Source organism: Cervus elaphus, chromosome 13 (genome assembly GCF_910594005.1).
Source record: "Cervus elaphus chromosome 13, mCerEla1.1, whole genome shotgun sequence".
Taxonomy (NCBI): Eukaryota; Metazoa; Chordata; class Mammalia; order Artiodactyla; family Cervidae; genus Cervus; species Cervus elaphus.
Window position 1 is genome coordinate 59,345,353 of NC_057827.1, and position 27,231 is coordinate 59,372,583.

At 47.9% G+C, this 27,231-nt stretch overlaps 1 protein-coding gene across 2 annotated transcripts in view; it reads left to right on the forward strand.

Moving 5' to 3' along the window:
- Positions 1–27,231, forward strand: part of RIN3 (Ras and Rab interactor 3) — a 132,301-nt gene that overhangs the window by 26,233 nt on the left and 78,837 nt on the right. For both annotated transcript variants that reach the window (XM_043921499.1, XM_043921498.1), the window contains exon 2: positions 14,814–15,021. In XM_043921499.1, the coding sequence (XP_043777434.1) occupies positions 14,814–15,021 (208 nt within the window). The remainder of the gene's footprint in view (positions 1–14,813; positions 15,022–27,231) is intronic.

Here is a 27,231-nt window from a genome sequence, read left to right on the forward strand (position 1 = left end):
TGCATTATGTAAGTTGTGACAGTGTGAACGTGAAAGTGCTAGTGACTCTTTGCGACCCCATGGACTGTAGCCCACCAGGCTCTTCTGTCCATGGAATTCTCCAGGCAAGAATACTGGAGTGGGTTGCCATGACTTTCTCCAGGGCATCTTCCCCATCAGGGATCGAACCTGAGTTTCCGGCATTGCAGGCAGATTCTTTACTGTCTGAGCCACTAGGGAAGCCTGGGTGAACTTTAAAAACATTATGTCAAGTGAAAGAAACTAAATATAAAAGACCACACACTGTACGATTCTGTATGGGGAATATCAGAAAGCAAGCCTATAAAGACAGAAAATGGTTTAGTGGTTGACACCGGCTGGGGCATTAGGAGGAAATGGGGAATGACAGTTAATGAGGACGGATTCCTTGTTGGGATGGTGAAAATGTCCTAAAATGAATTGCAGTGATAGTTGCATGATTCTGTGATTGTATTAAAAACTATTTCAGTGTACACCTTAAAATATTACTAGAAAACAAAACACTTCATATGCAAATTCATGGAGACTGTGTGTAAACCAATGTGTGGCTCAGTGTCAGACACAGGGGAAAAGCTGGTAAATGTTACCTGTGGATACCATAAGGAGAGGGGGTGCTGATCAACCTAGAGAAGAGCTGACCCTAGAGAATCAGGGGAGGAGTTGTGCTGGTCTTCTCTGCATAGTTGAAGGGCTGCGTGGGGATGAGGCGTGTTGTCCCTGTGGCCTTATAAAGGGTAGAAAAAGAAGAGGAAGGATTCAGAGGAACAGATTTCATCCCAATAGAAATTGAGGACTGCTTCTCAGAATGACTTGCCCAGTGAAGTAGTGAGCTCCCTGTCATTAGAGGTCTTCAAACAGATACAGCTACATATTGGGATGGTACAGAGGACTCCAGTGTCAGGGGAACCTCTGAGATAGAGGACAGCTGATGGCTTACAAAGTCTTGTTCAATATTCAGAAATTTTATGCTAGTTGTTAAATCATCGATACCTTCTTATTAGCAGTGGTGGGAATACTTACAGCCATGGCAATCCTCATTCACTACACACCAGGACTTTTTTTTTTTGTCACGGACAGGTGCTTAGCATCACATCACTGATCCAAGCCAACTGCTCCAACAGGTCTTTTGGAGTGCTTGTTACTCCGCAGAACGTGGGTCCACTCCCCCACGTGCAGCAAGGCCAATCTACTGACCCCAGGTTGTAGTGAAGGAAAGTCCAACATTTACTTCAGGTGGCAAGCAAACTGCATGAGCAGCTAATGCTCAAAAGGACGACCCAAAGTTCCCAGTGGCTTTCAGGGAGAGGTTTTTAAGGCAATATTTGTGTTGAGAACAGCAGCTCAGGGACTTTCTTCTGATTGGCTGGTGGTGAGGCAACAGGGTGATGTTTTGGGAATGAATCTCCGTCATCAACCTGGTTCCTGCCAGTCTGGAGTCTCTGTGCTTATGATCAGCATGTAGTGACCATCCTTTACCTGGGTGGCTGATCTTAGTTTCCGCAGACAACTCAAAGATATGCATCAGATTGTTCTGTGTATCCCTTAAGGAGGGACTAGGACACTTTTTTTTTTATCACTGAACTGTTAAGTTGTCATTGCGTTTCTTGATTGACTGCTTTCCCTTTGTTTCTGCATTCCCTCACTTCCCTAAGTCCTGACTGCTTAAGTCTGCTCTTTGGAACTCAGGGAAGGCTAGGAGATCAAAGCCTTTTTCTACAAACAAGAAACCGGGGACAACGAGGGGCTTTTGTACCCAGGAAGGCCCCAAAGTGTCCTTCTCAGTTTCACTTCCCCCTTTTCTCAATCCTGAGGGGAACAGGGGCAGACAAGAAAAGGAATAAAGTTTTGGATAGAGAGGTTAATCATAAACTCATCAGGGAAGCTCAGTTCCCAGGGGCCTTGGTTTCATGCTCATCCATCCACAAAGTTCCTAGATTCTCCTCCTTCACCAGCGGGTTCGCCTTCTCTGCCCAAGGATTTGATGAGCCTTGGCTTCTTCCGTGAACTGTCTTGAGCTCTTCATCTCATCTGGGAGTTACCACTTAAGTGTCCCCTGTGGCTGGGTTCTTCCATACCCTGTCCCATGACCTTTGAGGCAAGTGGTGTAGATGAAAGAATTAATCAATAAGTGATTTTGGGGCTTCCCTGGTGGCTCAGCAGTAAAGAATCCACCTGCCAGTGCAGGGGACTCGGGTTCAATCCCTGGTCCACATGCTGCAGGACAACTAAGCCTGTGGACCACAACTCCTGAGCCCACATGCCTAGAGACTGTGCTCTGCAATGAGAGAAACCTCTGCAGTGAGAAGCCTGAACACTGCAACAAAGAGTAGACCCAGTGCAGCCAGAAATAAATACATCTTTTAAAAATATAGTTGATCTAGAAAGAAATGAAAATTTTTATTTGAGCCAACCTGAGCATTATAATCTAGGAGACCATCTTTCAGAAAGCTCTGAGAATTGTTCCACCCTTTTAGAGGTCAGAGCCCAGCTATGTAAGTTTTTGAGACGAAGGGCCATACCTAAGTTATTGACAGGTTACACAGTCCAGATCTACACTACAAAGTGTGTGGTGGGTCATGGGTCATCGTGGCCCCTTACAAGATTAAAGAAGGAATGTTATCACCTAGGGAGGTCTGCTTAATGCGGTTGCACAACACACCCTAAAGGGGAGGAAGGAGGTACAAACTGGCAAGGAAAAATTTTATGTTTAAATTTTCTCATCTCGGGCTTCCCTGGTGGCTCACTGGTAAAGAATCTGCCTGCCAATGCTGGGGACACAGCTTTGATCCCTGGTCTGGGAAGATCCCACATGCCTCCGAGCAACTAAGCCCATTTGTCACAACTGCTGAACTCACGTGCCACAACTCCAGAGCATAATGAGAAACTCATGCATCCCAACTATTAATAGAGAGTAGCCCCCACTCGCCGCAACTAGAGAAAACTCAGTGCAGCAACGAAGACCAAAAATAAATAGATTGGGTTGTTTTCAATTTCCTCATCTTGCCCTAAAATATGAATTTTAATTTCATCAGTGGCCTAGTCTCCCTGTTTACAGTGGGGGACACTGAGCCCAGGGTGGGTGTTTGTTCATAGCACCGGGGCCTCGGAAGGAGTTCTCCTGGCTCCAGATACCTGCCGCCCGTCTTGCATGTTCCTGTTGGCATCTTCACCTGTAGTCAGAACTCCAAGCTGTCACTCACTCTGGCATCAGCTGCTGCTCCTTGGCCCAAGGCTTGTGGCTGCCACAGTGCGGAGACACAGCCCCACTGACCTTCTCTGGCTTCTGCTCTGCTGACGCAGCTCTCAGGAGATTTTCCTTAAAGTCCCCCAGGGCCTGATTCTTTGGATGGACTCATCTCGATTACCTTTCAACACAGGCCCTCAGGCTCCAGAACTTTCTGAAAAATGCCAAGAAAAACAAACAATGGGGGTCATCCCAGAGGAACTGGCCTGGCAGAAGGGACAGGCCTTAGGTGGTTTTGTTGCAGAGAAGAACCAGTTCTGACTCCATGTTGGAACTGTTTCTTTGACTTGCTTTTCATTGCTTTTGTTATGTGCATGCTCAGTCACTTCAGTCATGTCCGACTCTTTACAACCCCATGGACTGTAGCCCGCCAGGCTCCTCTGTCCATGGGATTCTCCAGGCAGGAATACTGGAGTGGGTTGCCAAGCCCTCCTTGAGGGAATCTTCCCAACTCAGGGATCAAACCCGAGTCTCTTTTGTCTTTTGCATTGGCATGCGGGGTCTTTACCCCAGCACCACCATTATAACTATACATAATGGCCTGCCTCAGAGGACCCTGCCCCTCTGCTTGACTGTTGGACTGTATGTGTATAAGTCACTCAGTTGTGTCTGACTCTTTGTGACTCCATGGACTATAGCCTGCCAGGCTCCTCTGCCCGTGGAATTTTCCAGGCAAGAATACTGGAGTGGGCTGCCATTCCCTTCTCCAGGGGATCTTCCTGACTCAGGGATGGAACCCCAGTCTCCTGCATTGCAGGTGGATTCTTTACTATCTGAGTCACCAAGCAATTGTGGGAATAATTGTTAGCCTTTGTTCAGCTATTAGGAAGATAATCTCACCCTACCTATCTGTGAATGGCTGTAGGAAAGATTAACACACCCCTTCCACATGCTAGCCCATTCCCCGAGATGTTTTTTAAGACTGATGGCCCTTTGTATTAATACTTCACTTCCTCAATGCTTCTCCCTCTCTATTCTGCCTTTTAACTTACTTCCTCACCAGTTCTCTCTGGTTCTGTAAAAGAAGCTGGCATCCAGACCCCGACAAATGGTTATTTTAAGACATTAGTCTGCCATCTTCTTGGTCAGCCGGCTTTCTGATTAAAGGCATATTCCTTGTCTCAACACCTCGATTCATCGGCCTGTTGTGCAGCAAGCAGAGTGAGTTTGGACTCAGTAACATCCTAAGACCCCCGCTCTACAATGCCTGGGCTTGTGGCATGTTCTGGAGGACCTTGGGAGAAGGTGCATGTTTCTGACATTTTAAAAATAAATAAATCATTACAGAAATGGCCAAAGCCTCCTTCACACAGTTCCCAGATCCCATTTTCTTCCAGCTCCTCAGAGGTCACCATTGTCCTGGATTTGGTGTGCCTGTGTATTTACAAAAAACATAGAACTGTTGTGTACACTTTTACACTTTATATAAGTGTTTTCATACCTTCTGTAATTTGCTTATTTCATTCAACGTTGGGATTTTGGTTTGTTTGATTTTAAAACTTCTTAACTTTTTCTTTTAAAATAACTTCAGACTCCCAGAAAAGTTACTGGAGTAGTACAGTGAATTCCTGTATTACAGTCTTCAGTCAGATTTATCAGTTATGAACATTTTATCACAACTGTTGGTTTTCTCTTCTTCACTTTTTCTGAATGGTGTGAGAGTAAGTTACAGGCATTGTGCTTCTTTACTTGCATATATGTCTGTGAATGTTTCCCAAACATGGCCATTCTCTTACATAACCTCAGCACAAGGATCAATATCAGGAAATTAACATCAGTGCAACTGACAGAATTTTGAGATTTCACCCAATAGCAATTGGTTCCTAACTTTTAGCAGCTGTGTGATAGTCCAGGGTGGAAGAATCACAACTTATTTATCATTTTCTCATGGATGGACATTGGTTGGTCCCATTTCCTCTCACTCTAAGTGCTTCCTTTATCAATTGCCTCCTTATCCCTGTGTGTGTCCTGGGAGTGGGGCTGCTGGGGCCTGGCTACAGCACCCCTCTTTTGGATTTTGACAGTCTTTCAGAGCAGGCGCAGCTGTTTTTGTTCTCGTGGGGTGCTTCTCCTCCTTGGCATGCTGGTGGCATTCGGGGGGCTGAGCACTGGGTTCTCACCTATCCCAGGTCATTTCTCATGTTGGTGTGCGTAGGAGAAACAGGGCAGGACCACATGTGTGGTTAGGCCAGTGAGAATAATGATGTATTCGAGGTGTTCTTGTGTGTCTGATGCTGCTTCATGCACATTACATGTGGCAGGGATTACCAGCTCCACTGCACAGATGAGAAGACTGAGGCCCACAGAGGTTAAAAACCTCACCCTGGGTCACATGGCCAGATGTGGCAGGGCTGGGCCTGAGACTGCGTGAGTCCAAGTTTTTCATCTTTGGGCTACGTGGGATGTGAAATGACCACCAAGTCTCTAATTGTAGGGAGAAGGTGGGTGGAGACAGCCATGAGTGACTCCCCCCCCCCACCCCTGTCGGGAGTATCAAGGCTCAGCTGGTTCTCCAGGATCAGACATGAGGAAAACACCCCTGGGGCCTCTGGACAGTTTTGCCCCAGCTCGAGAAATAGCTGCCACTTCAAAAGGAGGGAGGCTTTGGACTTCTGGAAGCTCAGCTTGGGCATGGAGCCCCACCAGGCAATTCAGTTATGGCTCTTAGAGGTTTACTGTCAATCACTCCCAGGATAATAGCACACAGTGTGTGCATCTCCTCTACTCCCGAGGGAAACCCTCTCTGCCTGTTATACTTACTCCCCATTTCACGGAAGAGGAGACTGGGGGTGAGTGTGGTTAGACAGGCAAATATCCTCTGAGTGAGTCAGTGCGGAGCTGGCTTTGCAGTGTGTGAAATGACCACCAAGCCGGCCCAGGAGACCCCAAAGCCACCAGCTCTCCACACATTTATGTGACAAACCAGTGTATTTCCACACAGTGGTTGATTTTAAGATGATTTTAATCATATAAGCAATGCATAATTGGCATGAAAATTTGAAACAACCCCCCTGCATGCACTTCTCAGAAATAACAGTTCTTAATGATGTCATTGGTCCCATCACTTCGTGGGAAATAGATGGGGAAACAGTGTCAGACTTTATTTTTCTGGGCTTCAAAATCACTGCAGATGGTGATAGCAGCCATGAAATTAAAAGATGCTTACTCCTTGGAAGGAAAGTTATGACCAACTTAGATAGCATATTAAAAAGCAGAGACATTACTTTGCCAACAAAGGTCCATATCTAGTCAAGGCTATGGTTTTTCCAGTAGTCATGTATGGATGTGAGAGTTGGACTGTGAAGAAAGCTGAGTGCCGAAAAATTGATGCTTTTGAACTGTGGTGTTGGAGAAGATTCTTGAGAGTCCCTTGGACTGCAAGGAGATCCAACCAGTCCATCCTAAAGGAGATCAGTCCTGGGTGTTCATTGGAAGGACTGATGCTGAAGCTGAAACTCCAATACTTTGGCCACCTCATGCGAAGAGTTGACTCATTGGAAAAGACCCTGATGCTGGGAGGGGTTGGGGGCAGGAGGAGAAGGGGACAACAGAGGATGAGATGGCTGGATGGCATCATTGACTCGATGGACATGAGTTTGAGTGGACTCTGGGAGTTGGAGTTGGTGATGGACAGGGAGGCCTGGCTTGCTGCGATTCATGGGGTTGCAAAGAGTCGGACACGACTGAGTGACTGAACTGAACTGAATGATGTCATACAGAGCTTTCAGGACATTATTTCTGTGTATGTTTATATTTCTCTGTCTCTGTGTTTATATAAATTACAAATGGGTCAACAAACTTTAATGAGCACTTTCTTTGCCAAGTACTATAAGGATACATATGCATGGGAAATTTTTAAAGTTTCTTCAAGAACCAGAATAGTGTAGAGGTTATTAGCCCAGACTCTGGATCCAGATTATCCAGATTTGAAGCCCAGCTCTGCCACTTAGAGGCTGTGTGAACTTGGGCTTCCCTGACAGCTCAGCGGGCGAAGAATCCACCTGCCATGCAGGAGCCCCAGGAACCGAGAGTTTGATACCTGGGTGGGGAAGATCGCCTGGAGAGGAAATGGCAACCCACTCCAGTATTCTTGCCTGAAAAATCCCCATGGACAGAGGAGTCTGGTGGGCTACAGTCCAAAGTGTTGCAAAGAGTCAGACATGGCTGAGCGCACACGCACGGCCTTGGATGAGCTGTTCAATCTTTCTGTGCTTCAGTGTCCTCATCTTTACATGGACTATCAGGTAGATGTGTTAGTTTCCAAGAGCTGCAGGAGCAAGTCATCACGAACCTTGCAGCTATTAACAACAGAAATGTATTTTGTCATGGTTCTGGAGGCCAGAAGTTCAAGACCAAGGGGTCAGCAGGGTTGGTTCTGTCTGGAAGCTCTGAGAGAAAATAGGAGCCGTGCCTCTCTCCAGCCTCTGGTGGTGGCCATCAATCCTCTACTTTCTTCCCTGCCTTCATGTGATTTTCTTGCATCTCTGTGTCTGTTTTGGGGGCTGCTGCATGCAGGATCTTAGTTCCCTAAACTGAGAACCCCTGCCTCCTGCAGTGGAAGCTCAGAGCCCTAACCACTGAAGCCAGAGAATTCCTCTATGTCTTTCTATGAGAACACCTCTCACTGAATTTAGGGTCCACCCTAAATCCAGAGAGCTTCTCTGGTTGCTCAGACAGTAAAGAATCTGCCTGCAATGCAGGACAGCTGGGTTTGATTCCTGGGTTGGGAAGATCCCCTGGAGAAGGGAACAGCAACCCACTCCAATATTCTTGCCTAGAGAATCCTGTGGACAGAGGAGCCTGGCAGGGTACAGTCTATGAGGTCACAAGGAGTCAGACACAACTGAGCAACTAACATGAAATCCAGAATGATGTCATCCTTAATTACATCTACAAAGATCCTTTTTCCAAGTGAGGTCATATTCACGGGGGCTGGGTGCTAGAATTTGGATTTGTCTCTCTGGGGGACACGGTGCAAGCCACTCCAGTAGGTGTGAGGATGACTGTGTGCCCTGGGCTATTGGGGATGAACAGGCACGTTGTTGCCCTGACTGGCATTTCCAGGGCCCCGCCCCCCCACCCTGGCCCCTCCCCTCCCACCCTGGCCCCTCCCACCCTGGCCCCTCCATGTCGTCTGTGTACTGACCCCCTTGTACAGAGTGATCGGGCCATCCCGTAACACTGACTGCTGGGACCGGGTCTCTTTCTCTCAATAGACCCACTTGGTCCTGGAGCGGGGGCCCGGTCAGGACTGCGGGTGGGACGGAGCTGGCCTTTTCCCAGTCCTCCCCTTCCATCCCACACTCCCCTTCCACCCCCGAGTTCCGGCCAAGTCTGCACAAGGGGGCCTTAGTTCTCCTTCCAGTGATGCGTCATTGGAACTTTCTGAGCTGCTTCCCCGGGGCCCACACAGGCAGCCTGAGGCCAGCGCCCTCGTGAGCTGGGAACTAAGGGGCCTTCTCCCAGACTGACAGCATCCAGCCAGCGCCCTGCACCCTTAGCTGACCCCACACCCAGGTGGCCTCTCCACCCCAGAGCAGCTCTCTCCTCATCCAGGTTTAATAGGCCCATGACTCGATGCAGGCAGCATGCCAGGGTGGACACACCATGCCAAGTCCCTTCTTCCTCTGGGAGCTGGTAAGAAGGTCCCCAAATAAGCCAGGATGCTGAGCCCAGGCCTGGTCCCTGTGGCCCAGGGCGAGGGATTTCCTGGTGTCTGGCCACCCTGCACCTGGGTGGGGCAGCCTGGGTGTCCTCGGACAGCCCGCCCCTTGAATTGAAAGGCTGTTAGGACTGCTAATTAGAGCTGATCTCTCTATTACCCCCATGCAAGCAGAAGGGAAACAAGTCATGGAATGATTTCTGTTTCCAGTGGAATTGCCCTGAAGTTTCTGGGCTCATTATTTTGTGCTAACAGTGCCATTCATTACTCGGGGTTCCTGTGGCTGCCTTCGCAGGACCCTCAGCTGGAGCTTGGCTAGTGAGGAGGAGGGTGTGGGTGCTGGAGTGGTTGACTGTGCCAGCAGATGACGTATCGGCTGTTGCGTGGGCTCAGTGATGGTCCCTCAAAGTTCGAGCTGGTGTGGCCAAGCTGTTTAATGACAGTGATCATGGCAGTGCAACAGCCCGCGTGGTGCCGGCTCAGGGCGTTTGCACCTCTGCCGTCCTGCTTGAGCCCGACAGTCCCGCCTGGAGCTCCAGCGTCAGCTCCAGCATTTAATGGTCACACGTGGGCATCCAGAAAGCTCAAGTGACCTGAGGCTCAAGGTCATCAGGGACTCAGGGGTTGGGGGGGCATCTTCCTGGCCCCATTACCCTTCCTTGGCCTGGTCAGAGCAGGTGTCCCTGCCGCTCTGTCCCTCCAGGGCTCTGCTGCTCCTGTGACCTGGTGCAAGGCTCAAACCTCCCCCAGACTCAGCTGTTCCTTCGCTGACTTACAGTCCTTGCTGCAGCCTTTGAAACTTACTTCCACTCCAGCCTCCGATCCTGCCAAGCCACCACTTTACAGGGCCCCGAGCGAACCCTTGTTACTTCCACCCTCGCCCACCCAGAGGGGAAGGAGAACCCTGAACAACTTGGACAATTCCTGGAAAGCAGCATCTTAAGAGCCTTTGGCCTCTTGAGTGGTTTAGTCTGAGTGGCCACATGTAGCCCCTCCAGTGCTCATCTCTGGAAGGTTTCTGCAGTAACCCCAGGTCTTATTTGTCTTTCCACCGGCACTAGCTGAGCTCAAGTTATAAAAGGGATCCTCCAAGTTATTTGTTTCTGTGCCCCCAAATTGGCTTTTTTGTTCATGTCAAGCCATGGTTCCCCGGCACTTGAACTTGAGCTGGGCTCAGATGTTGACTTGGGTACAAGATGAGTGCAACACACAAAGGTGTACCCCAGTCTAAACGTGCTGAGTCCTAAATCAAGGCTGCAATGTGGGAGAACTCTAGGGAGAGGCGGAAAATAAGAATTCCAATTAGCGAGTTGAAAAGAGAAACAGTAGCTAGCATTTCCTGAATTGTGTGCACTCTGCCAAGTTCTTGACAGATGTCCCATCAAATTTTCACAATTATCCTATGAGGTAAGGAGTATTATTATTTTTATACAGTGAATAAATGGAAGTCCAGAGAAGTAAAGGATCTGGCCAGAGATCACACAGCCTGGATCCAAGCCTAGGGCTTGTAGTGCATCCAGCAGCCTTCTTCTGAATGAGCCCTGAAGGATGGGAAAACTTTATCCCCAACAGTTTGTTATAAAAAAAAAATACTAGACATACAGATGAGTCAAAATAATTTTGGAGTAAGCACTTACCCTTGATGTTTTTCTTTATCTGCTTTCTAAAGATATTTATTCCTGTTTCTCCGTGAGTCCACCTTATTTTTTCTGCTGCATTTTAAAGAAAGTTCTGGACACCCCAGAATATTTAGCACATGTATCATTAACTAGAGTTCAGTATTTCTTTATGGTTCTTTTTTATTGTTTTGGTGTAAAATTTACATATGATAAAATGTAAATATACCTAGCTAAGTGTACCAGCTGAACTTCATATAAATGGATACATATCATTTGTATTTTTTGGCATCTGGCTCCTTTCTCTCGCAGTGCTTTTGAGGTTTATACATGGGATGGTGTGTATCAGTGGTTCCTGTTTGTTGTTGAATATTTTTCCGCTATGTGAGGTACTACTGTCTGTTCATTCTCTGATTGATGGATGTCTGGACCAGTTTGGGGCTATTATGAATAAATCTGATATGAACACTCAAGGAGAGGTCTTTTCATGGGCATACTTTTGCCTTTATTTTGGGTACATAACTATGAGTGGCATGGCTCAGCCATGGGGCAGGTGTATATGAAAGTTGACTTGAAAAGACTGCCTTTTTTCGAAGTGGTCATACCAATCTACACCAATAAAGCGTGAGCGTTCTGTTTACTTCCCATCCTTGCCAACATGTGATGTTATCAGTCTTTTTAATTTTAGCCATCCTAGTGGTTGTGTCGTGGTATCTTATTGTGGTTTTAATTTGCATTTCCTTAATGACTAATGATGTCGAGCACTTTTTACCTGCTTCCTGGCCATGTCTTCTTCTTTGAAGCATCCTCAAAGCCCCTTTAAAAAATTAATTTGTGTGATCTCTATTAGATACATGCTTTGCAAATATTTGCTCCCAGCCTGTAGTTTGAGTCTTCAGTTTTATGTTTTGTTTTTGTTTTTGTTTTTTTTGAGTCTTCATTTTCTTCATGAGGTGTTTTCATGGGCACAAGTTTCAGTGTTTATATGACTAACTTATCCACCTTTTCCTTTATGGTTCTTGCTTTCTGTGTCTCGTCTAATAAATGTTTGCCTACCTGTTGAGAGGAGGTCACAGAGAATCTGAAGGTACTGCAGGTGGACAGAATAGCTGGAGCCAGAGTGTCAAGTGGGGATGTGCAGGTTTTGCAGGGGTGGTGGACAGCAGCCTCCTTCTGTGGGTGAGGGCTCCGAATGGGAATGCCTTCAGTATCAGGGACTGGATTGGACTCTTCCGGCAGTGGGGGCCGTTGAGGGTTTTAGAGCAGGGCAGGGACATGACCACAAAAGGAGAGATGACACAGTCCCTTTGGTGCTAGAGCCTGGGGCAGAGTTTCTACTTGCTCACCCTGAAAGCAGCAGCCTGTACCTCAAGGAGCAGGTGGGACTGCTGGGGGCTGGGGATAGGGGATTGGGTTCATCTCTGTGGGCCCAGAGGCCAGCCAGTCCCCACCACATCTTAACCAGTCCATTTCTTCTTGCCAAGAAAGCCCAGGGGCTGGTGAGAGCAAGTTGCTAGCTGGAAGCCCAGGGAAGGTGCTTACATATGTTGATTTAGAGCCAACCCTCCCAGTAGATCCAGAATCCTTAGAGGGACCCTCCCCCCCAACCCTGGTCCCTGACCTCACCTTCTCCCACCCTCACCCTTCTACCTCCTGCCACCCCCAGGCTTCCTCGTGGTTCCTTCTGGACCAGGCAGCTCAAGCCTGCTGCTCGAGGCCTTTGCTGCCCCTGAGTCTGGAATCTTTTCCCCAGCTGTCTGCATCCAGATGTTACTCAGTCTTTTCAATGAGGGCTCCCCTGACCCCAGCCCTTTGCTTGCCGGGCTGGTGCTCAGCACCATCTAACACCCCAGGGCACCCCTTCACCATGTCTGTGGCCTGACTCCTCTCCCAAAGATGAGGGGTTTTTCTCCTTTTTAAGCTATTTTGTTCTCTGCTCTAACCCCATGCCTGGAACAATATCTGGTGCTTTCAGGCCCTCAGACAATATTCATAGTATAAATGAATTCAAGGCGAACTTTCTCATTTTTTTCAAAGCTTGTTTGATCTTGGTTCCACAAGAGAAAATGGGGACCCTTGTCCCAAAAGTCCAGGTCCTACCTAGGCCACCTAGCAAATAGAGGAGTCTTCCAGCCTACTTCTCCTCATTGTACAGATGCAGATACTGAGGCCCTAAGAGGGAATGGATGTGCTCACAGGCTTCACTAAGCAACTAAGCCTAGTTAGTGGCAGAGAAGAAATGGGAGCCAAGTGCTCTCACTCCAGTGGCTGTTAGAGTCCTAATTGGCCTCTGAGGGGAAGCCTGGGGCCAAGCAAGAAGATTTTAGGATGACTATAAAGCCTTTTGGTGCCAGAAGATATTTTTGTGCTTCTAAGGAAGGCTAGAAGAACCTAGAAGACCAAGAGTGTGTATTTCTGGGTGATTCTGGCCTCCGCTGTCTTTACTGCTTTCCCAGAGGAGATGTGGACCATACTTCAGGGCCTGGGAAGAGGTCATGTTTGTATGAGCTGGGCTGCCCTGCCCTCAAACTCGAAATGAGAGCCAATTCCACAGCTTATAGATGCCCCCCAGCTGCCCCTCCCAGCCTCATGACGCCTGCAGCTGCCTGGACACTCCTGTTGGCCTGGTGACCTGGCACACTCTTGTGTGGACCCAGAGGAGAAATTCATAAGAACCCCCGACACACGCAACTTCCAGAGAGGGAGGGCTTCTAGAAGGATTTAGGAATGAGGAGCATCAGAAGAGGGAATTTTTAGCACACTAATGTTGCTGAATCTCTCACTATATGTATCTTTCTAGTCTGGTCTCTGCAAAACCCAACACAGCTGGACCTGTTTAACCCCACCTTCCCAGCCTCCCCACCACCTAGAGAACTGCCAGGACCCCCGCCCTCCCCTCTAGGGAATGCTGTTCCCTCATCAGGACTCCTGGGTCCCCCATGTCCTCTGACCTCAGCAAATGGTTCCACTTTTCTGTGCCTCTAGCAGGGCTCATTCTGGCTTCATCCTGCCCCACCCTCAGGCAGCTCCTTAATAGCAAATGCCAACCTGATCTCTGGTGCAACATCTCAGGGATACAGGATGAAGGGGCACCAGCTGCATCTTCCTGGTTTTATAACTGCTCCTTTCTGTCTGATGAAGGTTTTCACCCATGGGAAGTCCCTGGTGGTCTGGTGGTTAGGACTCCGTGCTTCTACTGAAGGAAGCACAGGTTTGATCCCTGGTCAGGATGCAGCTAGAAAACAAACAAAAACCACAACCACAGTGAAAAAGGTTTTCACCCCTGCAGATACCTGGAGAGATTTTGTTCCTCCGGTAGCAGGCAAACAGACCACGCAGCCCCCACCCCACCCCCGACTCAGAATTTGAGGCACCAAGATGGTATTTCTCAGGCCTGTGATACTCCTCCTTTCCCGGGGACCCTGAACTGTTACATCCTCATCCTGAGGATTGACTGGGAGAGACACAAGGAAACCTGGAAATGTCTGTATCAGCACATCTAACCAAAATACAATGCAAGCCCCTTATGTAGTTTTACATTTTCTGGTAGTTACACTAAAAAAGGAAAAAGAAATAGGGTGAAATTAATTTTAATAATGTTCTATCTCAGTATGTCCAAAAAGATCAGTTCAATACACAATCAGTGTAAAATATTATTAATGAACTATTTTCTGGTCTTTTTCTTTTCATACCATGTCTTTGAAATCCTGTGTGTATTTTACACTTACAGTGGGTCTCAGTTCAGACAACTCACTCTTAAGAGTTTATATGACTAGTGGCTATCATATTGGACAGCACAACTCTCTGTCTTGATCTGGGTGATGGTTACGTGGGTGCAGACATATGTAAAAGTTTGTCTAACTGTATATTAAAGACTAGTGCATTTTACTGTGTGTAAATTACACTTCAGTTAAGAAGTTGTGTTTTTTTTTTTTAATTCTCTTCAGGTCTCTGCTCAAATGCCATTGTTTTCCTGAACCCCCCCTGGGTTGGAATTAGCTCCTTCCATTGCACTCTCCTCCTGCTATATTTATTCTGACCTTGTACTACAGCTGGTTGTTTCTGTGTATGTCTTACTCATTTTAAGTGCCTTAAGGTGAAGATCAAGCCTTAAGGCTTGTCCATTTTTTAATTCCCCAAAAGGCCCTGGCTATGCAGATGCTGAATAAGCAAGCATGATTTATTCAGTCCAATAAGAATTGAATCCCCATTTGTTGTCAAGTCCTCTCTGGACCTGCGTCAGGATGTGCTGATCATTCTATTCTGTTCTCAGTCCTATTCCAGATGTTGGCAAAGGAGAGAGACAGGAAAAGGAGGAGGAAGATGGCATGGGGCCCGGCTTGCCAGGCACTCCCAAGAACTGCCTCCCTCGCAGGGACATCAGCGTCCTGGAGAAGCTCGTCAAGACCTGCCCGGTGTGGTTGCAGCTGGGCCTGGGCCGGGCGGAGGCGGCCAGGATCCTACATCGGGAGGCGGCCGGGGTGAGTGGGGTGGTCTCTGCACCTCGTGGCCGATGGGCAGGTACAGCTGTAAGGAGCTGTTTGCGCTCCCACGGAAAAGGAGCTGCCCTCTAGACGGCCGCCTGTTTGCTCCCTTCTCAGGTTTATCAGCGTTCCCACCAGAACTCAGGACTGAGGGACTGTTGGGCCGTCTGGTTTCTGCCTTGGAGAGCAGGTGTCCCGCTGCGGAGCCTCGGGCAGCATGGCTAGCGGGGTGTGTCTGGGTACTTGGGAGTCCCAAGCAGGACTGGCACTTCGAGAACTCAGCCAGGCATCCAGGGACTAGAGAATATCAGAGTCCGAGGGACCCGAGAAATCATTTTACATCCTCCTTATTTTACATGCGAGGATGAGGGGCTGTGTGATAGAATCGAAAGGTTTCTCTTACTTGAGTGTTTTTTTTTTTTTTGGTTTTGAGTCAGGCTCCGTGAGCTGGGAAATGGCTTAAATTTTCTGAACCTCACTTTTCTCTTTGAAATGGGCCATTAATAGTATTTTCCTCCCCATGGTACAAACATTACAGAGGAAGATAGATAGGTACATAATAAAATATGAGTCAGAGCTCATCAAATCCCACTCACCTTCCACCACCCCCATACATGCTACTTCCTTTAAATTTTTTTAATTTGTTTAATTTAAAAAGTGATACATATATGTATTTATTGTAAAAAAAAAATCAAGCTGGACAGAAATGATAAAGTAAGAAGTAAAGTGTCTGATAAAGGTCTTTGCCACCTACTCTTTTTCCACTTATCTACTACTCAGAAGTCTTTTTTTGTTCGGGGCTTTTTAAAATTAAGGTGAAATTCACATAACATAAAATTAGCTATTTTCAAGTGAGCAACTTAGTATGTTCACAAGGTTGTGCAAGCATCACTTCTATCTAGTTCCAAAATATTTCATTGCCCCAAGATAAAGCCCCATATCCATTAAGCAGTTACTCCCTGTCCCTTCTTCCCCTGGCCCCCGACAGCCACTGGTCTGCATCCAAGTCATTTTTGCTGAACGTGTATGTCCTGTTCATCTTGCGTTCAGACCCCCACATCTGTAATAGCTAGCATTCCCCAGAGGGTGAAAGTGTTAGTTATTCAGTCATGTCCAACTCTTTGTGACCCCATGGACTGTAACCCACCAGGCTCCTCTGTCCATGGGATTATCCAGGCAAGAATACTGGAGTGGGTTGCCATGCCCTCCTCCAGGGGATCTTCCCAACCTAGAGATTGAACTCAGATCTCCTGCATTGCAGGCAGATTCTTTACCATCTGAGCCTCCAAGAAAGCCATTCACCAAGCACTTGCTATATTCTGGGCACAGTCCAAGTTCTTCAGTGCAGTTTATCCTCACAGCGGCCCTCTGAGATAGATGTTACTGTTATGCCCATTTCACAGATAAAGTAACTGAGACAGCATGCAGCTGAGTGTCCCACAGGCTGACACAGTGAGCCAGGGCCCGAGCTGGCATTTGAACCCAGGTGGCTGGGGGGCGCCCAGGTACAGGTTTCATTTGACACGGATAGAATCACATCTTTTAGCCACTTGTGTTGCTCTCACCGTCAAGTGTGGTATGTATCGCTAAGCTCTGGGGAATAGTCCAAGCTTCTAAACACAGGAGACTCAGGTGGATAGTGGACTCATTTACCATGGACTGGATAAAATCCATCAAGTTGGCAATTGTACCTGAACTTTGGAATTACTGGAACTTATGGAGAAGATGGTGGCAGAGGATAAGATGGTTAGATGGCATCACCGACTCAATGGACGTGAAATTGAGCAGAGTCCAGGAGATAGTGAAGGACAGGGGAGCCTGGCGTGCTGCAGTCCATGAGTCACAAAGAGTTGGACACGACTTAATGACGGAACAACAAGAGCAGCAACAACATGGGGCCTCTAGCAAAGTCCCACAGAGGCCCCTGCCATAGTGAGTGGGGACCAGAGACGCCTGAAGACCAAGCAGAATCCCAAGGGAGCAAAGGGAGGCCACTCCCAGCTATGAGGTAGGTGCCCTGTGGACCTTCCCAGCCCCACCTGATCACCATGTCAGCCTGGGAGAGAGTTAGAGGGGTCAGGCAGGGAGACTGTAGTCCTCAGGAAACTAGATCTGTTATTTCGTTCCTCCCCCACCTAAAAGGCTTTCCGTTTTGAACTGACTGAAGGCTTCAGAGCAGATGATGAAACTGCACAGAAAATAAAATTGGAGACTCACACCAGCAGGTGTTCTGGTCAGCGTTCCCAGGCTGCAGACCTGGTTGGTTGTCCACTCCCCTATTAGGATCTGAGGGGAGGCTGCAGCTGAAAAACAGGCCCAAGTGCAAGGTTGCGATGCTGAGGGTGACCGTTTTCTGGACCTTTCTGGGTCATCAGGAGAAGTGTGTCCAGGCCTGTGTGTAGGTGGAGGTGGAATAGTGAGGACCTGTCCCAAGGCAAACTGCATTGGGTGTAAGTCATGCCCACTTCATCAAATGGTTCAGTCCTCAAAAAGTTTGTGATAAGCCTTACTCAAAACAATAGTAGTGGTCTGTGTAGAGCATGCTTATTAATGTCAGGCCCTGTACCAAGTACAGTATAGTATGATTGTCATCTCATTGAATCCTCGCAACAATCCTGTGAGGTGGACTCTGCCATGATCCTCATTTTACAGATAATGAAACTGAGGCTGGAGGGGGAGCGCCCTTGTTTGTGCTTCCCAAAGGCAAAAACTCAAAGGCTTCCCATGCTGAGGATTTGATTGCAAGTGGTTTATTTGGGAGGTGACCCTAGTGACCACAAGTGGGGGAAATAAGACAAGAAAGTGGAGACAGCTAATAAAATCAACCCTAACCCTAATAAAGGGCTTCCCTTGTGGCTTAGCTGGTAAAGAATCCACCTGCAATGTGGAAAACCTGGGTTCGATCCCTGGGTTGGGAAGATCCCCTGGAGAAGGGAAAGGCTACCCACTCCAGTATTCTGACCTGGAGAATTCCATGGACTATAGTCCATGGAGTTGCAAAGAGTTGGACACAACTGAGCGACTTTCACTTTCACGTTCATGCAGGTTACCCCGGGGGCACATGGAGCTGGCTTCTCCTGGGGCACTTTGGGAGTCAGGGTAGAACACACATCTCAAGGTCATTCTACCCAGAGGGCTGAGGGAGCTGGTGTTATTGACCAACTTCTGAGAGCTGCTGGTTCCGGGCAGTGGGGGATGACGGTTCATGTTCTAGCACCTCCCTTCTGCTGTCAGTATGAGAAGCTCTGACTCTGGCCAGAAATAGCTGATGGGCAAAGAGATGCCAAGCTGGCTGCTGGAAGCAGGCCTGGGGTCCACTAAAAAGAGTGGGCGGGACCCAGCAGCATCTGCCACTGGGACTGAAGTCACCTGTCCAAGGTCACACGGGTAGTGAGTTACAGGACTGAGATTTGACCCCAGTCCTAGCTAAGCCAGAGCACACCCCTCACAAGGGTGAAAGTTAGTAGCAGGAAAGAAAAAGAAGTGACTTTCTGAGGTCAACCAATACCAGATGGGTGTGGGTATGAGACATGTACGAAGATGGGTAAACTATGATCTTACCACTGTTTTCTCAGAGTGTCTGGGAGGGTGGGTTCTATGCATGGATATGAATGAGATGGCACGGGGAGGAGATGTCTAAGTGCTATGTGAAAGGCAGGACAGCGAGGGACCTGGAAGAGGGAGGGAACATGTCCAGGTGGGCTGATCCAGGCAGACTTCCTGGAGGAGGCAGATGCTGAGCCCTGTGTCCAAAGCCTTGAGTCTGATCCCAGGAGTGAGACCACAGGCTACTGTTAAGACCACAGGTTGGAAGCTGGAGGAGGTCAGCTGGGCCCTGCCCACTGCTGCCCCCTTACTGCCCCCTCTGTGGCCACAGGGATTGGGGCAGCCCCGAAGACCATAGAACTGGAGGAGACACCTTCTGTTCACTTCTCTGCCCTCACCCCTACTCCTCCCCATGAGCTTCTGTATTTTCAAGCAGAAAGCAAAGCCCTAAGGCTCGTGCTCTGATACAAACTTGTCCCGCTTTTACCCAAAGTTGTTCTTTGCATGATCTTATTTGATTCTCACAGTGACTTCTTTCTGGTTGGTATTATTGGCATTTCCATTTCCAGGTAAGAAAATGGAGGCACAGAGAAGTTAAGTCACTTGCCTGAGGTCACACCGCTAGAAAGTGCAGAGTCTGCACGGTGTGATCTGCAGGGATGCTGGGAAGGCCCTTTGCTGTATATTATCACTCTCAGGGAACTATCTGAATTTCCATCAGTGCAATGGCTTCATAGTTTTTAAAGATACAGACACTGAATAGCCCCCAGGCTGTGAGAGTTCAGAGGGTCCTCAGAGATCACAGGGCCCCACGCCCTCATGACGCTGATGAGGGAGAGTGCTTCATCGTGTCTGGGGCCAGTGGTCAGGAGACTGGCAATCCCGCCCCTTTGTCCCAGCTATCTGTATGACCTTGACCACATTCCCCCACCCCCACCCCCGCCCAATCCCTCCCCATCTCCTGCAGCCTGCTTCTCTGATAAGGTGCTGGGAACATATTGGCCCATCTTTGATTTGCATGGACCCAGAGCAAAGCAGTCAAAAGCCACCTTTATTCACTCTACACCCAAAGGGTGGGGTGTTTTTTCTTTTAGTTTTATTTTAGAAGTCTTCTGTTTACAAAGAAGTTACCAAGATAGTTCAGAGAGTTCCCTTATGTACTTCTCACCCAGTTTCTCCCACTGTTAACATCTAACAATAGTCTGGTACATTTGTCACAGTTAATGAACCAATATTGCTACATTTTTACCTAATGTCATTTTGTGTTTCGGGATCCCCTCCAGGGCACCACATCACATATACTCACAAGTCTCCTTAGGCTCCTCTTGGCTCAGACTTTCTTTGTTTTTGACGATCTTGACAGCTTTGAGGAGTACTGGTCATGCGTTTTGTAGAATGTCCCGTGATTTGTCAGATGGTTAGACGGGGGTACAGGTTTGAGGGAGGAAGATCCCAGAGCCAAAGTGCCATTCTCATCCCACTGTGACTAAGGTAAGTATTATCAACATGACATCACTGTGGTTGTTGACCTTGATCACCTGTCAGGGTCCACTGTAAAGTTACTCCTTCCCCTCCTGCTTCCATACCATCCTCTTTGGAAGGAAGAGTGGGGACTTGTGCTCCTCCTCCCTGAGGGTAGAGCATCTGTGTAAATTATTTGAAATTCTTCTGCACAAAGGATCTGTCTCTTCTCCATTTATTTAGTTATTCAGTCACTTACTTTATCAGTATTGACTCACAGATATTTATTTTATGCTTTGAGTTATAATTCAGTGTTGTCATTGTTGTTTAGTTGCTAAGTCATGTCCATCTCTTTTGCAGCCCCGTGGACTGTAGCCCACCAGGCTCCTCTGTCCATGGGATTTCCAAGCAGGAATACTGGAGTGGGTTGCTATTTCCTTCACCAGGGCTCCAGCAGATCTTCCCAACCCAGATCAAACCTGCATCTCCTGCATTGGCAGGTGGATTCTTTACCACTGAGCCACAGGGAGGCCCAATATAGCCCAATACTACTATAATTATTTTGTTGCTCAAATTGTTTCAACTTGGGCCACTGGGAGCTCTTTCTGTTTGTTTCTGTGTCCCTTTGATGAACTCCCATCATTCTGTGTGTGTTTTACTTATTTGTTTGTTTGGAGTACTTCCTCACTTTCTTACACTAAAAGATGCTCTAAACTGTCTTATATATTTCTTGCCCTAGTCCTAGGCTCAGCCATTTCTCACTGGGAAATAATATTAGAAACTAAGATCTGGCACTCAGTGTTGCTACTGGGGTATCATTGCTTTTAGACCTCAAGGTGGTCTTTTAATGAATGAAACCTCTTGTAAGATTGCTTTTTGTAGTGAGGGGTTAGCAAGAGCTGCAGTAACCTGAGTTGTGATATGAACCAACCACATTCAAGGCATCTTCCTCTACTGTGAGCCCAAGGATGCCAATTCCATTCAATATTAGTTTGGCAAAAGCATCAGTGAAGCTGCTTTTCTCGCCTTCAGGGTGCTAGGACCAGGGTAGAAATCACAGCCAGCAGGTCTGCTGTGTTGCCAAGAGCTATCTCTCATCTTTCCAACAGCCCTGCAGAACAAGGGGCGGGCTCTTTATTTTATTTACTTATTTTTAATTTTTATATTTTGGTCACACTATGTGGCTTGCAGGATCTTAGTTCCCTAACCAGGGATCAAACCCGGGCCCCTGCAGTGAAAGCACCAAGTCCTAACCACTGGACCACCAGGGAATTCCCAGGGGCTCTCTATTTTATAAGTGAGGAAACTCACTTCTGACGGTAAGGAACCTACCCTGAGTAATATGGCTACTAAGTGATAGAGTGTGATTTGCACTAACTGCCTTCAAAGACTTAAAAAACAAACAAAAAAAAATACACAAAAAAACCCCACGATGTCTCAGCCTTATCCCCCAAAATGCATATTTCTTTGGTTTAGAGTGGGGCTCAGCCATCAGCAAGGTTTTCAAGTTCCCTCAGTGATTCTGATGTGCAGCCAGGATTGAGAAACCCCACTCCTTGCCAGACTACAATCTCATTGTACATCACAAAGGTGGGCTGCATATCCAAACTGGGCTTCAGCCACCAGACCCCCGACCTCCACGGGCACCGATGCCCCTGCACGTGTGAACTCCATTAAGAACTAGCCACTTCTGTTCCAGCCCTGAAAAGCATGATTGGAAAATTTCCCCAAGCAACTGGAAAATAGTCCTAAAATAACAAAACTGGAAAAGCAGACAGCTCTGGATTGACCAGGCCAAAAAGGGATAGTAAAAACAAAACCATTTATAGTGTATTTAGCTTTGCGTTTTTATGTTTTTATTTGGAGAGAAGGAAGGGCACGCAGTAGCTGCATTCTCTCCCTAAGCATATTCTGTCCCAGCTGTTACTGAAATCAGCTGGTCTTCCCAAAATTCATCATGCTGTCTGAAGGTGGACAGGGAGGGGCTCGCATGCCAGCCAGGGGCTCAGCCCTCCTGGACTGCAGTGATTTACCTATAAAACTAACCCTGAGGTTTGGGAAAGATCCCAGGCCACTGATGCTGGGAGAGAATCTTCTAGATGGAGAGTCCTGGACCCTTTTGTCCCTCTCCCGGACTAGACTGGAAAAGCCAGCTCAGAGAGGGGAAGTGACTTGCCGAAGGACACAGCAAGCCAGGGTCAGTACTAGGAGGGACACCGTGTCTGGCCTCACGGCCCAGAGCTCTGGCCATGACCCCGCTGTGGCTTCAGGAGGTGGGGATGGGCGAATCCTAGCTCTTCAAAGAAAACTGGATCCTCAGAGCATGGGGTGGGCATGTCACCCATCGGTTTATACAGTTGGGGGAAGAGGATTCTTCTGCTTTTTGCAAGTTCCTAATCTAGTGTATTGGGGAGCTGACAAAAGGGGAATAAATAAAGAGGGAACAGAAGGAGTGGGCTGACTCAAATGTCGGCTCAACAAGGCACCAGATGACACTTCTACCCGTAGAGGAGAGAGGTTGAGTGAGGACGCTGGGGCACAGCAAGCTTTGGCCCCGCTTAATCAGGGAAGGCTTTCGGGAGCACTCGCTCAGGGAGGGTCCAAGTGTGGGCATGAGTGTGACCTGCTCCGTCCTAATGACCCCGGGCAGCCCACCTACAGGGATCTTGGCAGTGGACAGAGAAGGCTCCGGGGCCTGGACCTGTCACCTCGTGTTCCCTCTCTGCTCACCTTGAGCTCATCCTTTCACTTGGGGCTGAGACATGAAGTCTGGAGCTGCTAGCGAGGATGGCTTTGCCTGTCCAAGGTGCCTGGTGCTCAGTATGTTACCTTTCTGACTATAGAACCATCTAAGAATGAGAAGATGGGAATGCCACCTCCACACCGCAGGGGACTCTGAGGCAGGTAGAGACACCATACATTGTGTGCATGCTAAGTCGCTTCAGTTGTGTCCAACTCTTTATGACCCTATGGATTGTAGCCCACCAGGCTCCTCTGTCTATGGGATTCTCCAGGCAAGATTACTGGAATGCATTGCCATGCTGTCCTCCAAGAGATCTTCTCAACCCAAGGATCAAATGCAAGTCTTATGTCTCCTGTGTTGGCAGGCAGGTTCTTTACCACTAGTGCCATCTGGAAAGCCCCATACCATATATTGGGTGCTTATTATATAGCAGGCACTCTACTGAAGTCACCTGGGCACTTTCAATATCCTTTGAGGCACTGGGTCAGCTGGGAATGCTTTCAGTTCAAGTAATACCTAGCCTATGGTAGCTTCAACCATAAGGTGACTATTGCTTACCTAATGAGAAATCTGGAGGTTTGGCGTCTAGGGCTAGTTTAGTGGTTAAGTGATGACAGTGAGAGACTTTATTTTTTTGGGCTACAAAATCACTGCAGATGGTGACTGCAGCCATGAAATTAAAAGATGCTTATTCCTTGGAAGAAAAGCTATAACCAACCTAGACATCATATTAAAAAAGCAGAGACATTACTTTGCCAACAAAGGTTCATCTAGTCAAAGCTATGGTTTTTCCAATAGTCATGTATGGATGTGAGAGTTGGACTATAAAGCAAGCTGAGTGCTGAAAAATTGATGCTTTTGAACTGTGGTGATGGAAAAGACTCTTGAGAGTCCCTTGAACTGCAAAGAGATCAAACCAGTCCATCCTAAAGGAGATCAGTCTTGAATACTCGTTGGAAGGACTGATGCTAAAGCTGAAGCTCCAATACTTTGGCCAGCTGATGTGAAGAACTGACTCATGGGTGAAGACATTGATGCTGGGAAAGATTGAAGGTAGGAGGAGAAGGGGATGACAGAGGATTAGATGGTTGGATGGCATCACCTACATGATGGCATGAGTCTGAGCAAGCTCTGGGAATTGGTGATGGACAGGGAAGCCTGGTGTGCTGCAGTCTATGGGGTCACAAAGAGTCAGACATGACTGAGTGACTGAACTGACTGATGTCTTCAAGACCCAAGTTCTTTCCACATTTCTGTTCCCTCATTTTCAAGGCTGGCTTTTAAGGCTCTCGGGTTTGTCACTTCATGGTTACAAAATAGTGGCTGCAGCTCCAGCCATCTCATCCATTCAAAAGAAGGAGGTCATGGGCAAAAGGCTTTCTTCTCTTAGGATCAATCTTTTTGTCAGGGAACAGATGTTTTTGCAGATACCTTACTGACCACTCCTGACTGTGAGGGTAGCTGGGGAAGGGAGTGAGTGGCAGAGGTCAGTTAGCAAGGAGAGGGAGGGGACTGGTTCTCAGGGAGCTAACTCATAGTGACCATCACAGACAGGAACTATCATGATCCCATTTTGCAGAGCAAAGAGCAGCCCCAGAGCAGTCACACAGCTCAGAGTGGCCAACTAAGAACCGAACTCTATAGAGTCTGGCTCCAGAGCCCATTGACTGAAGTCTTACACAGAAGGGCCCCAAGGCCCACCACTCTGAACCTTCCCCTTTCTCTCTCTCTCTTTGCCAGTCCTCTCCTGCACTGTTTTCTCGTCTGTACAAGGGGTAAAATATTCTAAACCCCAGGGAAGGAGTTCCTGCAAGGTATTTAAAACCTCCAGCCAGGTGTCTGATATGCTCAGAAACATGCTCAGCTGACACTTGGTGGGTTGACTGGGTTGGAGGACATGTAGGAGATTACAACCCCAGCCTGAAGGTCATAGGCTTTGCATTCTTGTCCTGGCTCTGCCAACAACAAATAATGTGACCTCAGGATGTCTTTTTGCATCTCTGGGTCTTGGTTTCTTTAGCTGTAGAGTGAGGAGCTGGTTACATCTGTAGCTTTTAAATTTCCCCACTGAGATCTGGGGGCCCCTCAGCAGCACCTAATAGAAGGAAAGTGGGAGATACCCAAAGGATGAGACCCTATCTCCTCATACCCCACAGCTATACCATTATCTACTGTGGTATATGAACCACTCCAAGGTCCAGTGGCTTGAAACAGTCACCATTTGATTTTCTCAGGATTCTGTAGATCAGCAGTTTGGGCTGGGTTCTGCTGAGTGGTTCTTCTGCTGGTCTCTCCTGGGATCAACCAAACAGCTGTAGTCATCTGGCAGCTTGACTAGGTTTGGATGTCCTGAGATGGCCTTGACTACCTGTCTGGCAGGCTGTGCCCGCTGTGGGCTGGGCCTCATGACTCCAGCAGAGCTGCTCAGCCTTCTGCATGTGACAGTTATGGTTCAAAAGGGTGAACATGGAAGCTGACATGCCTCCTAAGGCCTAGGCTTAGAACTCAACACCACCACGCTGCTGCATTCTTTTGGTCAAAAGCAAGTCCCAGGCCAGCCTTCCAGGTGCAGGGAAATAGATTCTGCCTCTTGAAGGAAGGAGCTGCAAAGAATTTCTGGCCATTTTTAATCTGCTGCATAGATAATCTTTGATTCTGTCTTCCTAGCTCTTTGTTTGGAAAAAAAGATACATAGTAATAATTTTATTAATAAGTATCATTTATTTGTCAAATGAGATTGAAAGTGAAAGTGTTAGTCATTCAATGTGTCCAACTCTTTGTGACCCTGTGGACTATAACCTGCTAGGCTCCTCTGTCCCTGGAATTCTCCAAGCAAGAATACTGGAGTAGGTTGCCATTTCCTTCTCCAGGGGAAGATACAGTTGCTACTATTTGCAAATAAAAATCTTAGCATGTGGTTTAGTGTTCAGTAAGTGGTAGCAGTCTATAATAATAGTGATAAAAAAAGTGCATACTCTGTGCCAAGCATTCATACATGTGGTCAACAATTCTCATGGAAACCCTGAGAGATGGATATTATTATACTCAGGCTCAGATGAGGAAATTGAGGCCAAAGAAGTAAAAGTAACTTGCCTATGGACACACAGCTGATAAAGATCAGAGCTGGGATTCAAGTCCCCCTGGGGCTCAAAAAGTGGGCTGCCAGGAGATGGGCAGGTAGAAAGAGAAATAAGATGGGCTTGGGAAGTTTGCATATGGACCCCCCCGAGGGTGCTGGAGTGGGAGCTCTGGGTGGCACACCCAGCCCATTAGCCTTCTGGGTGCTCACCTGCAACAACCACTGTGGGCAGCATCTCTGTAGAGGATAAGCAGTGGACACCCAGAGAGGATGAGGGGCAAGGGGAACATGGGCAATTTACTCAGATGCTCTTCTCCTGGTACCAGCTTTGGCTGAACTGCTGGGTTTAAGCACAGGAGTTGCACCCTAATCTAGAACACTCTGCTTATGTTCTTGCAGTGAGTCGTACAATGACACTGTTTTTGAGGTGCTATCTGTGAATACTTCCTAGAAGGGACCCTGTGACTAGCTGAGCAGCTAAACCTCCCCAAAGAGGAATGCAGAACAGACCACCTTATTCCAATGGATAATGACCAGTGCAGAGCACTGACCGGGGTTCTGCCTATAGCAGGCCCCTGTGAGTGCCCTCTCCCTCACTGCCATCTGGGCAGGGAGGGTCAGAGGACTCCTTGAGCCTCCCTCCCTTCTCTCCCCCTAACATATTCACCTCCCCTAACCCCTCACCCAGTGCATTATCTTAGTTTTTCAGATAAGAGCCCCAGGACTTGGCCATGGCAAAAGGAAGTGCTATAGAAGGCTCTGTGGTCATGCCCAAAAGGGTGGGTGTTGGGCACTCAGAATTGGGGACCTGAGCCCAGCCTGGGGTACTTTCCACCCCAGTCTGCACCCCTGCCCTGCAAAGACTAGTTAACACAGACTCGATGGCAAGAGATAAGTGAGATGTTCTCGGTGACGCCCAGGTCTGCATCTTGCTTCTGCATTTCCTGTTTGCATGTTCTTGGGTTTCTTTAACCTCTCTGTGCCCTGAGTCTTCACCCATCAGAAGGAATGGTAATAGTGCCTACCTCACCCAGCCGTGAGGGAGCTGGATGATGCAAGGTGTAAGTAAGGTGCCTGGTCCAGAGCACAGACGTCAGCTGCCATTTACATTTCTGCTCCTTACTTGCAGCTGAACCCCTTCTCAAGGAAATCCGTTCTGAGTCTTTTTCACAAGAAACACATGTGGTAGGCTGAGCCCCAGTTCTAGATGGAGCCTGAGACTGGGAGGTTGAGGAATGTAAACCAGCCATGGTCAAGGATTGCAGAAGCAGATGGAAAATAAATTCTTAGTGAGTATCGGTAGAAACCCTTTTATCCCACTGGGTGGCTTCCTGCATAACATCTCAGTTACCCCTTCCAACACAGAAGGGCAGGGCTT